This window comes from Branchiostoma lanceolatum, chromosome 3 (assembly GCF_035083965.1).
Source record: "Branchiostoma lanceolatum isolate klBraLanc5 chromosome 3, klBraLanc5.hap2, whole genome shotgun sequence".
Lineage (NCBI taxonomy): Eukaryota > Metazoa > Chordata > Leptocardii > Amphioxiformes > Branchiostomatidae > Branchiostoma > Branchiostoma lanceolatum.
Window position 1 is genome coordinate 7,064,309 of NC_089724.1, and position 16,440 is coordinate 7,080,748.

At 42.4% G+C, this 16,440-nt stretch overlaps 1 protein-coding gene across 2 annotated transcripts; it reads left to right on the plus strand.

Annotated features, from left to right (window-relative positions):
* The first annotated feature begins 351 nt into the window (after positions 1 to 351).
* Positions 352 to 16,031, plus strand: LOC136429918 (SAM pointed domain-containing Ets transcription factor-like). Of its 2 annotated transcripts, none has more exons than XM_066420080.1 (9): positions 352 to 479; positions 7,074 to 7,194; positions 7,427 to 7,673; positions 7,908 to 8,129; positions 8,661 to 8,771; positions 9,423 to 9,601; positions 10,056 to 10,134; positions 14,323 to 14,462; positions 14,741 to 16,031. In XM_066420080.1, the coding sequence occupies exons 2-9, from the start codon at positions 7,093 to 7,095 to the stop codon at positions 14,897 to 14,899; spliced, it is 1,239 nt and encodes a 412-aa protein (XP_066276177.1). In that variant the 5' UTR covers positions 352 to 479; positions 7,074 to 7,092; the 3' UTR covers positions 14,900 to 16,031. The 2 variants fall into 2 exon arrangements, with proteins under 2 accessions (XP_066276177.1, XP_066276176.1); XM_066420079.1 differs by lacking the exon at positions 352 to 479 and adding an exon at positions 5,569 to 5,707.
* Positions 16,032 to 16,440: the final 409 nt, after the last annotated feature.

Sequence of the window (16,440 nt, forward strand, 5' to 3'; positions counted from 1 at the left end):
CGTGTGTGTCAAACTCCTTAATAATCTTTGGAAAAGGAGATAGCTCTGGAACAATGGTCATTTTGAATTCCATCCTAAAAAACAAGACTCATTCAATTTTGGCTCCCATCAAAGTAGAGGAAATGGTACAGTCCAGATTTAAAAGATACAACTTACCTCTCTGACTGGTCATTTATGTTATATATCACCTGTGGGCAGCAGGGACCAGCGGAAAAATCAGCAGCCGAAATTTTGGGTGCCGGAATCAAGACAAACACGCCAGAGAGACACGGAACGGTAAGTTCCCCTGAACGAGCTAGGGGATTCAACTTGAATATGTCGGTGAAGGTTGCCACTCCCCCTTTACCATGTTAAACGACACAGAATGCTCGCTGTTCTCTTTTCGACCTGTCCTGAATTTACGTTTCCTCTTCTGCATGTGATGAGAACAGTCCTGTTTCTCTCGTCGACGCTGCGCCAGCTAGGTAACATGCGAACAAGTAAGGAACCTGCATTTAAAACTACTACAAAACTACTACTTCTGCCTATAGCCAGCTAACAAATCTCAGTCGTTCCTATTTTATGCTAGTTCTAGTTTAAATTCTATGTATGGATGTGTTGAGGTGAGAAACGCATGTGCGCGGTAAAGCTATATTTACTTACTTAAACCGAAGTACTGTAATGAGCAAGAAAAAGTTTAGGTCTTGCAGTAAGGCTTGTCGCTGTGAATGATCGTGTGCAGAAAGTAGCAAAATTCTCCACAAACCAGTGGGCTCATTATAGAGGTACATTTCACTTCCCCCGCGCACAGTTTAAGTGCTAACTGTAGAAACAAATGTACATTCAAATCCCCTTTTCCCACGCAGTTCCGAAGCTGTAGACTGACGAAAGTTGAACATGAAGCGAAAAATAGCATTGCTAGCCCACATTTCTAATGGTTGCACGACATCGAAAACCTTTCGTAAAAAAACAGAACTTACGTCGGTGTATTTTACCAGGACCATTTCCTCCTACACGTTTGTGTATAACAATGAATGATATGGGTAGATTCATGCAGTCATTATCCTAAGCTACAACTATAAAAAAACCCAGCTCTTTTCCTTTTTTTCTAATTTCGACATGATGAAATTTTTAAAACGTTTTCATCATGTTAACAATAAGGTTTAAACACATCTACAATGGAAGAAGAAATGTCGTAACGTGTAAACGCAGCCAGTAGTTTTTAATCTACGCAATATGTAAGAGTCATATCTAGATGCAGAAAGAGCACATATATGTATCCAGATCTCTCATTTTAGTAAGAAATACGTGAGAAATACGTTTGCTGTGAAATGGAGGAAGGAAAAAGATCGGCTGTCTTTTTTATTACAAGGTAATAAAATGTGGCTTCTTGAAACACCTTGCAGAAATTGTATCTCTTATGATATATCATCGTAGATTCTTTTCCATCTAAAATCAAAGAAATTGAAGCAAAAAGAATGAGGAAAAGATCAAGCATTTTTGTCAATAAGTTTGGATTATTGGGTAAGCCAACTACGATCTGTCTTTGCAGCCAGGGGCTGAATTGCGACGAGCTTACAATTAGATCACAAGGCTCTGGAGCAGCTTCCATTCAGCGCTAACTCAGGTGACCTCAAAAATTGAAATTGCCTTATGTGTGGACATACATGTAGGACTGTAGGTTTTGAACCAATCACACCGGGAAGGATCCTACATTTTTTTCGATAAGTGTGGTGGGTTCTTTAACATGCTCGAGGCGTGGCTCGATCTCCTCAAGCACGAGACCTGCATTTAACGTTCTTTCTCTAGTCGAAGCTAGGTACTCATTTTCACCTGAGTTAGATGACGAATGTTGAGTAATTAAGCGTCTTTCCTTTCCGACACAAATCGGGGCATGTCGGGGATTTGAACTAAGAACCTCTTGATTCTGGGCCAAACACTCTAAACCCACCACACTGTGTTTTGGAATCTAGACCAAGGACCCGAAATACATCATAAAGTTATATAGAGCTAAACGGAATGTGTTCCGTTATTCAAAGAAAGCAATTCATCGTATCCGGGGTCTCAAAATCCTCTACAGGGCTTTGCTTATAGCCCCACCTTTTTCTATGATGTGAGTATCACGTAGATATCTGACAACCCTACTCACATTCTCGGGAGCGCAATCCGAATTGTACTCGGGAAAATCGTTCTAGTTACTTCAACGCATCATGTTATAGTTAATGCAATCTATATAAAACAAATACGATATCCAATTAACGTTATAACTTAAGGAAACACACCTTTTTTTAAAGCTCGTTTATGCTATTTAGGCTCAAGAGAGAAGGAAGCGAAACGGGGAACATTTCCTTGACGTTAGAAGATATCATATACATTTGATCACAACTTTTGGTCATGATATTTGTTTGCCCCATTTATTCCGATAAAATGAAGGAAAAAAAACGTCCGAAGTTACCTTGGCAAAGAGATGGTCTAATTATCTTTGACGCATGTCCGTTTGGAAATTTTCCCACTACGATAAACAGAGAAAGGAATGAATTCGAAGAATTCAGTTATTTACATTCTAGGAAAACGTCCCTTTAGAATACTTTATCAGAGGCTTCATTCATTATCGACAAATAATAAGCTTTGATTCTTTGATTGCTTTTGTACTGTAGATAATACATAGTGAACTATAACGGGTTTATCAATTGATATTTGCATTCGATAGAAAAAAGTAGAAAGCATAGTACGTTAACGTACGTAAGATATTATGCCGATGGTCTGTGTAACGCAAACTCCGCTATTCGAGACTGTAAAACCCCCTCCCCGCTTCTAGCGGCTGACCGGTGTTAGGTGGCCAATAAGGCCCTGATTCCACTAGACGGCGATCGCGCTGCGCTCTCGCTGTGACCTAAATCGATATCTTGACGTCATACTTGGAACATCATACAAAATACAAAAGTACGATTGAAAAGACAACAAAACACCCACAGCGTAAAAAGATTAATTTCTTATCTATGAAATTCGTTGAGCGATCTGGTATAGGAAACTCAAGCAATGTTAGGGCCCAACAATTGGATTTTGAAACAATGTATAGCGACGTCCATGAAGCAAAAATATGACGTCGGTGGGATGTGAGGACTCAATGAAAATCATCGCGGGCATTTCCGTAGGCTCGCGAAACTAAGGGGATCGTTGTACGGCTCGTTTTTGCGCGGTGTGCTCAAAATGCTCAAAGTGTGAAGTTATTACACGAATGTGCTAAACAGTGTTAGTAAATATCAGCACCATAAAGATTTAAATACCTTTTTCATTTCCATGTTTTGGGCCTTAATATTGCTTTGGTTGCATTTACATTCTAGGTCGCAGAGAGCGCGCGGCGAGAGCGCCGTCCTAGTTGAATGGGGGTATAAGCGCGATTCAATCAGGCTATAATGCCGACATCTGCCCGTACAAGGCAGCTAGTCACGTTCCATGACATGTTTGTTTGTTTTACACCCCACAGGTTGCACACAGAAATGCCACTTGCGGTAGCAATTCCGCATAGCAGCACGGAGTTTCAACTATTACAACATCCATTGTGATGTAAGGGGACCCTAATTTGGGCATTTGAAACATGTTAACGTTCAATTAGTTGTTTGGTCTGCCTCGAAAAATCGGTCTGTGACGAAAAGTTTTTTCTTTTATTCGGATAAGATCTCGCTGGCAACACACTCGAATTTCGTCCTTATCACAGAGGCTTTATAACATGGCCACATACAAACAATGACTCCGCTAATCTAAAGCAATACAATTCGGAAAATGATAATCATCATAGAAATTGATCAAGGTATTCCTGTCATGAATGAAGGTCTCCTTTCCACTAGACGACGATCGCTGATTGACGTACAGCGACTTAAACTGGATTTGTGTTACCGTTTAATACATTTTGGGATACTAGTATGAGGGAAGATTTACAAGTATGATTTAAAAGACAGCAAAGCACACAAAACGCACCCAAAAAAATCATTCATTGAGAAATTTGTCAAATCTTTGGTCGCTGAACGGTCGCTGCGTGGTCGCAGCGTCTAGTGGAAAGGTGGTGTAACCAAGACTTAGATGATGTGACGTGATTCAAATTTGGAATGCTGACGTTTTAGTACCGCACTCAATAAGCCCAACACTGAATAGCTGCCGCCTTTGTTGTATTGTTTTATCCCTTGACCTGAGCCTGAACCACTAGAAAGTACCGCTCGTACCAATGGAACTATCTAATCTTGATAAAGGTTATTAGTTGACTCACTCACTCACTCACTCTCTCCCATAGCTTAGGCAGCCGTCGGGGCAGCATGGCTCTCAGTGACTGGTGGTTGGTATTTGTGGCATTAGTGTTTGATGTTTACCTTATCGAGGTAGCGCCAAACAAGAATGAGGTATAAGAAAACTATAATTGCAATGAACAGGCTTGATAAAGAGAATATTAGATGACTATTTCGTCGGAAAGGGACAACCTTTAAATAGTACAAGTGGCAATCGAAAAAAGTAAAAGTGGGGAATTTTTTTAAATACAAAGATACAGCTTATTGCAAAACGACTGTGGATATTGTAAGCATTGACAGTGACTATAACTGCGATCAAAGCAATGTAGAATGCCCCCACCCCCTCACTAACACATCCACACAAACATGTCCACTGAATTAGCAGTGTCGAAAACAAACACACAGTTGTTGTATGTAGTATGTACTATACATAGGTTAAGTGCACCTCTCTATCTAAAGGTGTTTATGCTCGATCGGATCACTTGCTGTCTTTTCATGTGAGTAGTACCAGAACGGGGACAAAACAGACAAAATTCACAGCTAGTTCACAGTAAAGATGTAAACACCAAATCCGACACAGGGGTTATTTTACAGTCAGTGAACATTTGCCTAGCAGTGAAATGGTTCTTCCCCTTTCTGCCCCCACACTCACAACCAAAGGGTCGACAAATTTGTCCACACTTTGAACAATATGTTACTAGACAGTGTCATATGCAGTAAGGACCTATACATTAGGGAGTTTTACACAAGACTGTCAGTTGTGACGTATGTGACGGGTCATTTGGGTGCCATCCTGGTGACCTCAGGCACGTGCCTGCACATCGCACACCTGGTGTGTTACGCCGAAGGGCGGCTAAACCGGTTTACTAACAGAGTAAGATAGGTCATAGACACAGATAGGAACACGTTACTGGATATGATTTACACAAGGCACAAATTTGTATAGATCAGAATAAGACACTGAGGCGCTGACGAAATATCCGATACCGTTCAGCATTCAGGCGCCGAAAAGTGATAGGATATACAGTAAAAACGGCTTTCAAATTTAGGTTTTAGTCACATTCTATAAGGAAAGTCACAAAACTAAACGGTTTATTTTCCATGGAGGGGTACAATTGTCTGAAATAGAATGAGGTTGTACTGATTTTATTCTATCTACTTTTAGGGAAATGCCCTTTCGTACTGAACATACAAAGAAACAATAGATGAGAGAGATGGGAATTCCCCATGGCCAGAAAAAATAACTTATGCGCTGTACTCAATTCATACTGGTGACCAGTAGTGGCCAGTTAGTTTAACGTAGTGGACTTTCCAGCGGAAGTGTTCCTCATTTAAGTTTTCACCTTCAGTTTACTCGGAGTAATATACAAGATGGCAGCGGTTGATATCCACCTTCCTTACAAACTCGACAGGTTCGCTGGAACTTTCAAGTCCAGGTCCAAATGCAGGTGAGAAAAAGTAGCTATAAGACTAAGCGGAAGAGAGAAAAGTTGTTTACCAAGTTTGAAGCTCTGATTTATTTGAGCTTCCTTTGATAACAAGGTAGGGGACACATTTTTAAGAAACGAGATTGCTGAAGTCATAACAGTGAAGGGACCGTTTCAAGCAGTTCCGGTGAATTCGCTATGCCGTTATGTTCATGTTGAGCGCTAAGTCGTGTCTATTTTGTACGGTGCACAGCATATCTGTGCTCATTTTTAAGGACAGGATTTTTCTTTGCACATGTCAAAGTTCCTTCGCGCACTTCTCGTACAGTACTACACTGTAGTTGTTTGAGTGTCACCACTCTCGCACAGGTGTTTCACATTCCTTGGTTGTGCTTGTGCCTAAGCATGCAAAGTTTGTAACACCGGGGCCAACTAGTCACTCCGCCATGTGTGCCACGCTTGCATCCAACCAGGGTATTTCCCTGACGTCATCTTCACGCTGGCATGGAAACGTCACGTCTTTTCAGACACGCGTCAACCAACACGCCCCCTGGGCACGCCTAACTGCAATACCACTATATACCGCACCACGGCGCGGCGGCACTCGTCAGCTGCGCGCGGCAAAAAAGGGCGGCGTTTGGGAAAAAGGGTATTTTGGAGGCGATTAATACCGCACATGTCTCTGAAGTTTCAATCACAAATCTATTGCATATCTAGCTTCTATTTCATTTCCTAAAGAGTTCAGGAAAATCTTTAAATAAAATCCTCATTTTGAATTGATAAACCATTCAAATCCACGGTCACGTTCGTCCTATGGAAACTTGTCGTATGATTTTCCGCGAGTCTTTATATTTGATTTCTCATAGCCGAACGTCAACAAGTATCTACGACAACCTTTTCGTTATACGACGGCTATACTTACTTGCCGTGCGACGAATGTGGCATAATTTTTTGGCGCCGCCTCAGGGGTGCAGCCTTTAGTATCGTACTGCGATCAAGTTGGCAATCCTATAATATTCTAGGAATTCCACGAACGCATTTCCTAGGTAGTTCGTTTTTGGCTACAACTTGTTATTTGTATGCTTCCTATGTATGGATCTGTATATAGTTTGTTTGTTTTATTCAGATTTGATTTTTACAAATTTTACACAAATCTCCATGGCGTCCGCCTACATTAAACACAATTAAATCAATTACTGGAACAAAACTTATTCAGTGGTTAGGCAGTGAATTGAAACAAAAATGATTTGACGAACTTAGAAATGAGTGGGAGAGGTTAGAGGTGAACTTAAATAACGGAGACATAATGTGGATATTGTATAAATATCAGTGTAAGAACAAAGATCTCCGTTTCGTAACCCGAAACAAACTTGACCTTTGGTTCCAGAGGAAGCAAACAACTTCTGATGATGATGGACGCCGGCTTTGATAGAGGAGCATGTAACGACTGGTCTGGACTGAATGTGCCACATCCCCAGCAGGGCCCGTCCATGTCAAAAATTGCTGAGGTAATCTCTTCTCTACAATTCTTCCTTTATCCTTTCCCCCCTCCACTTATCCCTCACCTTCACCACCCCCCACCCCCCAGACGCACAGAAAAACGCTGCTTCGCTCGACCCATAATTTCTAGATTTTATACAACAGACTTAATAATTTTGTCACTTTAAAAGAAACTTTCATGACGAAGCCCAAATGTTGTACGATGATTCATAATTATCTTTTATGAACTTTATTCCCAAGCTGACCCGGCTGTCCATTGAGCAGTCGACCACAGAAGGCTCCACGACCTTGTTCACTTGCATGGAGACCAGATACACGGCCCTGCCCTCCTGCTCTGACGTCATGTCCGGCGGGATACTGACCACTGACGGGAGTTCCGCTAGCACACTGGTGGGCGCACAACTGGACTCGGTTCTGGATACGTGCTTAACGGATCTGAATCGGAGCAAGAAGAGGGATATGTGTTGCATCCTATCCTTGTCAGACGGTAGGCTTATCGTCCATAATTCTTTCTTACATCCCTCCATCCCTCTCTCCTTCCTTTCTTCCGTCTTGTATTCCTTTCTTCCTTCCCTTCCTCCCTCTATCAGTCTTTTCGTCCTTCTGTCCTTCTAGTCTTCCTTCCTCCCTTCCCCCTCCTTCCTACCTTCCTTCCTACCATCTTTCCTTCCCTCCTTCCCCTTCCTTGTAACCGTCATGTGTCGTTTCTGTTTCCCTCCAGACGTTGCCAGTTGGACCCCACAGAACGTGCACGACTGGTTGGAGTGGGCGGGGAAGGAGCACGGACTCCCGCAGGACGAACTGGCGCAGGCGCTCACCAACTTCGACAACCAACAGCTGACGGGCCTCGAACTCTGCAGTTTGTCTCTGGAGAGCTTCTGTTCGCTGTTTCCCAGAGACAGCGGCGGAGACATTGTGTACGGACTACTGCAGGACTGGAAAGGTGCGGGTCGAGTATTGTTGGTTCAGTGCGTTCGTCATCAGATGATACATGTATACTATGAGAGTAATTAGGCGGAGGTGGGGGTAGCTTCAATGTTTTAAAAGGCTCAGTTGGCGATATCATCCGATATTTCCTCTCACAAAATTGATGTGTGCCCATAGTCTCCCTCCCTACTTAATGATCACAGTCTACTGTGTCGACATTCTATCACACCTTATCATTTCTTACAATAAAGTCGTTCGCGATTCCAAGTAGGCATGTGCAGCGACATGTATTGTGGGCAAGGCAAAGGCCCCTTAGACATAAGCAAAATACGTCTGGACATATTGTTTTTCAAATCTAGACAATGATCAAGACGAGAACTGTTTACAAGTAAGTGGCCTTTACCTTTGAACTTGCGCGTGCGTACTCGGAATTGTGAAGGACCTTATTGTTTAATTACATTGTCCTAAGAATCTTATGTTGCACCTTTCTTCTTTGCATTTTATCTATCTCACCATACCCATCGCTCTTCTACCCCGATGTCCGCAGACGACTTTACCGAGACCTTCACGACTGCACCTCCCTACGCACCCACGACCTTTCCCGCCGACCCCGAACAGACACACCCGGAGATCATCATCGGCAATCCCATGCTCTCAGGTACGGCATGTAGTACTGACTGTACTGCACACATTGTGCCAATGAGGCGCTGTGAATAACGAAATGTGCCAGTGTCATCAATGACACTACAAGATAGAACATATAATAAAGAACTAGAAATATGATGTGTAACATTCGATGTTCATAACATTCAGAAGGGTGTAAATTTTGTACAAATGTCTAATCTTCAATCAGGAAATGTGGAAAAATCTTGGTCCCATATAAAGCACTTTCAAAAGATGATAACGCAAGACACATGTTTTATTGCAATCAACAATCGATGAAGTAATGACATACATGTATATTTTCTGTTATACGTCAACTAGGTTTGACTTCTTTTTCCCTGCCCGAAGCAGCTTTAGCCTTTTTCTGCTCAGAAATCACGTCAAACCTTTTACTTTACCTAATCAGGGAGTCGCAACAAAATCCTGTGTTTACTTTAAGTGGAGTTTTTTTTTTTTTTCTTTCAAATAGTAGCCTCCCCAAAACGTCGCCGGATGGAACGAACGAACGAACGAACGAACGAACGAACGAACGAACGAACGAACGAACGAACGAACGAACGAACAAACAAGCAAATGAATAAACAAACGAACGAACAAGCAAACAAACAAACAAACGGTTTATTTTGTTTAAAACCACCTATTCCAGGACATGTCCAGTGGAGCGCACCCAGCGGTTACTGCTTGAACAGCACGGACCCCCGTCAGCGGTACGGTAGCGTTGGCACCTGCAGTACCGGCACTATCTCGCCAGATGTCAGCTCCAGCACGGACGGGTGCTGCTCCCAGACCGTCAAAATTGAGATTTCGGACACGGAAGAAGACGACGTGAGCTTTAAACTTACCGCTTATAAATAGATGTATTATCATCGGTGTTTAGTAGTAGCTATTTAGGAATATAAAAAAAAGCACATTCATTAAGCGTATGTTCTCCATAAGTGTATAGCTCGATAAAAGGAACAGTACTGTATAAGGTACCGTTCTGATAAAATAGATACATATACAGAATATATACTAGGATTTGAAACTAACTGTATCCGTTTTCCTGTACAAAAACCACGATATGGTCTTTTGTACAGTCAATGAAAATTGTTTGAGCTTTTCTTCATTCCGACCATGCTCTGTGTTGCAACTTTGTTTCCTCTAATATTCCTTCGTAACAGATGCAAATCAGCCCTAGATGAGCTATTAGATTATATGACGTTTGGCCAATAGCGCCTCCTAGCAATTCAACATGAAACATCACTTACACCCCTTTGTCCTTCCCTTGGCACATATGCAGGAGATCGACTTGAACTACCTTCGCAGCGAAGGCTGGAGGAACCCTGTACCCACCACATCTAGACCGGGATATCCGAAAAGTAACTAAGTGATAATAGATCTCAATCTTCTTCAGTTAGGATTTCTAACTTCTATGATTAATGTAAATCAACTATTAGCTACAACTTCTTGAAACCTTGTTAAATATATTGTACCTGTGCTCAAAAATAACAACTTTCATTTCAATTGTAGAACTCAGTCTATCATCAAGTTTGAATAAGTCTAACGCCAATAGACCCCTTTCCAAATACCGCGGCCATTTTGAATCCAGGCCGAGCGCACGTGGTTCGAGCGCGGGAAAAGTCAACACCCGGTAAGACCAAGCCAGCGGTAAGGCGTCCCCAATAGAAACCAGCGTTGAGTCATCTTCGGCGGCGAGATGTTCTCCTTCTCGGTGAAATCTATCCATATATTTGCATGGCACAAGTAGATGATATTGTTGTGGACACTTGGACTCGATCTCGGCAAGTAAAATTGTGAATTTCTGCTCCTTTTCCACAGTTCCTGCCGGGATGTTGAACGCGCGCTACAGTGATCGAATGCTTAATATGTTTACACCGCGTGCTTGTAGTTTCCCTAATAATGTTAGCTTAAGTCGAGAAAAATCCCACAAAACAAACACTTTTCGGGCTGGGATCCTTGTAGCTAAGTTTAGGTATGACTCTTGAGCCTTTTGGTTGTCGTGACAATGCCAACATCATCTTGAAATTACATTAGTTTGAGGGAGGGCCGTGTTTTCTGTGCAGCGTTACATCGACTTCGCTCAGCAATATCTGACATTTCCGCTGAATTTAATCCCACAAAAAAGACATTAAGATTTAGGCTTGAGTTCAATGTCCTTTTGGGTACAAATTTGGCAGCATTCCGGCGGCTTTTAGACGATCTTTTAGGATTCCAAGAATTTAGTCTTGCGGACTCCAAGTACGTGAGTGAAGGTGCGTTTTCCACTGTATCTGACGTTTCTTTAAATCATTTTGCGCGGCAATATTTCAGATATCTGTTGACCGGATGGAACCCAAAAAACGTTAGATAATATTGACTTGAGGAGGGAAGGACCTCAGGCCGATATTTTTCCTTTTTTTTGTGGGGTTTCATCCTGTGGAAATCGAAAATATTTCCGCGAAAAGTGATGTAATGACACGCTACAAAGAAAACACGCCCCCTGCTTCACTCACGAACTTCATCAAACTAATCTTGGCACTAAAAAATATCGTCAAAGTCAAAGGAGCCACCGAAGTTTCGTCAAATTTCTATACTCGCAAAGCCCTCAAGCCTATATTTTCACGTTTCTGCAATATCATCCGACGGAAATTAAGATATTACGGCGCAAAGTGAAAACACTCCATCTTCACTCACGTACTTTAGGTTTTGATATTTCAGAAAACTCGTCAAAAGAAGCCGCTGAAATTCTGCTAAATTCCTAACAAGAATTAGACTCTACCAGTCTCCACGGGTTGCTAGCAATAGTAGCAATTGGCCAAATAGAGTCAAATGTATGAAGGGGGTCGGCTATGGAGATGGGGTCCAATATTGCAACCCTCCATGGCCAAAGTCCCGCGGCAAATGATCTCCCCGTAGCCGGCGCGGTTAGTCTGGTAGAGACTAAACAAAAATGACCTTAAGCTCAAGCCTACACGTCTTTCTTTGTGGGATTGCATTCAGCAGAAATGTCAAATATCGCCATGCGGGGCGATGTAACAAGAAAGATAGGAAAAGTTAGACAGAAAAGAAAGAAAGGCTAGACAGAACACACGACCCCCTCTCAACGCGTGTTTTCCCAGGCGAAGTTTGCATGGACCAAAATTACGGTCACAACCGGTAAAATTCTGTATATGTCTAAGTAGCTATAAGGATCGCAGCCCGAAAAGTGTATGTTTTGTGGGATTTTTCTCGACTTTAGCTAACGTTATTAGGGAAACTACAAGCACGCGGTGTAAACATATTAGCATTCGATCACCGTAGCGCGCGTTCAACATCCCGGCAGGAACTGTGGAAAAGGAGCAGAAATTCGCAATTTTACTGGCCGATATCGAGTCCAAGTGTCCACTACAATATCATCTACTTGTGCCATGCAAATATATGGATGGATTTCACCGAGAAGGAGAACATCTCGCCGCCGAAGATGACTCAACGCCGGTTTCTATTGGGGACGCCTTACCGCTGGCTTGGTCTTACCGGGTGTTGACTTTTCCCGCGCTCGAACCACATGCGCTCGGCCTGGATTCAAAATGGCCGCGGTATTTGGAAAGGGGTCTATTGCAACAAACTGTCCACCTGGTGATTACAGATGTATGAAGTCGAGAGAGAGAGAGAACTTATTTGCTCGACAATTGTACAATGTATATCAACGTATATGTCACAGCATCCTCGTTCACCAGGACCCTTCCGCTCCACGTTACATCGCTCGCAGAAAGGGCCCTGGTAACACGGGATGGCATCCATGGTTATTACGATATCGCCACCAAAACAGCTTCAGCCAATCAGAGGGGTTAAAACCCGTTTGCTTCCTCTCATCGGAAGCAAGCGCGCAAAGAACGCTGGGAAGCTATCAACCAATCAGGTTACGTGTTACTGCTAGCTCATTAATTATTCATGAGCTACAACTGCCGTTTGTCCCAAATAAGGGTTAGCTCATTAACTATTCATGAGCTACAACTGCCGTTTGTCCCAAATAAGGGTTAGCTCATTAATTATTCATCAGCAAGTCTGGTCGACCTGCAATAACCATGGATGCCATCCCGTGTTACCAGGGCCCTTTCTGCGAGCGATGTAACGTGGAGCGGAAGGGTCCTGGTGAACGAGGATGATGTCACAGTAGAGATGGCGATTCAGGACAATCGGCGATTGTCCTAGGACAGATCGCGATCGCCATTTGTCCTAGGACAGACTGCGATCGCGATCTGTCCTAGGACAATCGCCGATTCTACTAGTAGAGATTGCGATCGCAATCTGTCCTAGGACAAACGGCGATCGCGATCTGTCCTAGGACAATCGCTGATTCTACTAGTAGAGACTGCGATCGCAATCTGTCCTAGGACAAACGACGATTCTACTTGGACAAGTTTGCGATCGCGATCTGTCCTAGGACAATCGCCGATTCTACTAGTAGAGATTGCGATCGCAATCTGTCCTAGGACAAACGGCGATCCAAACTTAATGATGTTAAGATAAAGGAAACAGCAATATCTTGTATAATCCATGATTTTATTTGGTATTTACAAATTCTGAGATTGATATTTTGATTCCTGTTTAATCACTTTACAATTGTTATTGTTCTCCTATGGTTGTGAATTCAATAGGTGTGAAACTGAGTAATATCTTAACACCTCAAAATTTGCATACTGAAACATTGTTGGATCACCTTCTTCCAACTGACATCTTTCACACATTATCAAAATTTTGTCACTCAACTTAATCAGAAATTACTTTATCAGAAAACATACTCATTCATCCATTATAAAATATGAAGTAATTCACCTAAAATAGTTGATAATTATGAAATGTAGGTAGTATGCTAAACCTGATTGAAATGTTGTGCAACGATTCATTCTATTTTCTAAAGCATTTCCATCTATCAGAATTTGTCCAGGCAAGTAGAATCGCCGTTTGTCCTAGGACAGATTGCGATCGCAAGATCGCAATCTCTACTAGTAGAATCGGCGATTGTCCTAGGACAGATCGCGATCGCAAACTTGTCCAAGTAGAATCGCCGTTTGTCCTAGGACAGATTGCGATCGCAATCTCTACTAGTAGAATCGGCGATTGTCCTAGGACAGATCGCGATCGCAAGCTTGTCCAAGTAGAATCGCCGTTTGTCCTAGGACAGATTGCGATCGCAATCTCTACTAGTAGAATCGGCGATTGTCCTAGGACAGATCGCGATCGCAGTCTGTCCTAGGACAAACAGCGATCGCGATCTGTCCTAGGACAATCGCCGATTGTCCTGAATCGCCATCTCTACTGTGACATATACATCAATGGTAGTTGAGCTATTGCTAAAATCTACCACATTTTAAAGCACTGCTCTATCTTATGAATAACAGTAAAGGCAATCGAACTTAACATACTGATAACGGCATGCTGCGTCAGGAGTGTATAGCGTTGTCTCGGTCTTGCTTACAGTTGTATATGACATGGCCTACATGTACATAGGTAGGTGGATATATGAGCAGGACGTGATAGTTTTTGACTCTAAATGTTTCTAACTATAGATAACCTTGTTATTCCAGAGCGCAGGAGCGGCGGCCAGCCCATCCTGTGGCTGTTTCTACATGACTGTCTCGCCAAGCCCGAGGAGTGGTCTCACGCCATCAAATGGATCAACAGGAAGGAAGGGATCTTCCAGTTTTCTTCAGAACACAAGGAAAAGGTGAGATCTGGACGACATTATGCACATACACTTGCATATACAGCACAAGCGGACAGCCTGACATTGACTTGTTCTTCTCTACTAATTAACTTAATAAGTCGTAATGAGCGTTAAAGTGGCGGTAAAAATAATCGGCAGAAAAACGCTGTGCCTGAATTGTAGGTATGAGGAGCTCAAATTCAGAATTCTGCAAAATTCTGCAATATGTAGTTTGTGCGGTATACCAACCTGATGACACTCTTCACGGAGCAGTATGACCAATATTTAATCACCTACAGGTTGCTATCAAATGGGGTGAGATCAAAGGGAACCGCTGTCTCATGTCTTACCAGAAGATGGCGCGCTCCCTGAGGAACTACTCCAACAACAACATCGTCATGAAGAAAGTGCGCAGGAAGCTGCAGTACCAGTTCCTGCCGCAATGGATTCACATGTAGCCTTAGACCACATGTCCGGCCCTGTTCACACTCGGTAAAACCTATGCAAATCAATTCGCTTAGAGGGCCAATTGTAGTTTTCTAGGTCAACAAGGCCCCTTGGAAGAATTGATTCGCTTATATTTTACCAGGTGTGAACAGGGCCAAAATGTGACCAGTTGTATTTCTGTTTCACTTGTGATTATATGTACAACAATACAAGGTCACAAATTGTTTTTATATACAAATATAATGGAGCACTTTATATTGATCAGGGATTGTGACAACCATGCCCGTGACGTAGGAAGTCGGGCGAAATGTAATCTCCAAGCAGATCTACCGGTTGCAATGCAGTATCAAAACCTGTGGCCAGCCTGTAGCCTGTACTGCGCATGACTTGCCACCGATAAATGTGCTTGTGGCTTTGGATACTGGTTGGACCTTTTGATATTGCCATGCTACCGATAGATCTGGTTGGAGATTATGGAATATGTAGTTCATTCCAATTCACCTAAACAAATGAATGTACTTAATATAGACTTGGTGTTTTTTTGTGGAGCCACATATCATCCCAGTTTTTCCTCTTATTTTTCCGCAGTTACCATGTACAAGCGCTGTAGGTGCTTTTCTCATACCCAAGAAGCCATCCTATCCCATCTAGATTAGAGAGGCATACATTTTTAGGGCTTTCAAGGAACAGAAACTTATCGACTTCAAACGTTTGAAATTGCTGATTTAGTACTAAAGTGGAACCTGGCGCTGGGCGCTGTTTGAAAGACATCGAAAATAGTTTTAGGTGGTACATTAAGTAAGAGTAAGGGTAGTGGATAAGGTGAAAATATTAATCTTTGATATACTTTCTGCTGAACTATTTTGGGACATATCTCAGAATGAAACTGTATGTGATGCTTTTTCACGAATAACAAAGAAAGTGTATGTTGTCACTCGACTGATGAAAAGGGGGTGGCACATGTGCACTGCAATGTATCCTCAATATAAGGTCTCATTCATGTATCATTCCGAGTGGATACAGTCCTGGGGTTTGAGTGGTGTGGTCGTACGCTTGCAGCTGGAAAGTGCCGGCACCTTTTGTGCGGGGTAGCTGATTAAGTGCAGTTTGTAATTGTCATAAACAGAGATTGCATGTTGTGAAGTTGTTGGAAGTTTTTTTTCTTAGAATGGTGAAAGATAAATGTGCTAAACATAGCATGAATAACCTTAGCGCATCTCCATAGCTTCATTAGGAACGCGCCCATGTAAAACACGTATTATACATAGAAGTCTACGGGAAGAAAAAAACTAGTGAATGAGACCATGATAGCTAAATCTACCTGTACTTTTGTCTACCAACAATTGCTGTCGGCCATCCAAAGTTAGAGGCCGTCTCATAATTTCCACGTCGTTTCAAATCGTATCACATATCGTTTGGCTCCACACTTTGACGTCTCGACATTCATTTCAAAACAATCACAAAAGGTAATCATTGTAAACAAAACTATTCCAGTTGGAACACAGGTGTGTGGACGAAATGGATGATGATTTTTGTAAGCTGTTCGATCATT

Excerpts from the sequence above, each read along its gene's own strand:
- LOC136429918 (XM_066420079.1), top strand. The coding sequence starts at position 5,631 with ATGGCAGCGGTTGATATCCACCTTCCTTACAAACTCGACAGGTTCGCT. Across the intron at positions 8,772-9,422 it reads CGGCAATCCCATGCTCTCAG|GACATGTCCAGTGGAGCGCA; the intron begins GTACGGCATGTA and ends CACCTATTCCAG. Across the intron at positions 14,463-14,740 it reads CTTCAGAACACAAGGAAAAG|GTTGCTATCAAATGGGGTGA; the intron begins GTGAGATCTGGA and ends AATCACCTACAG.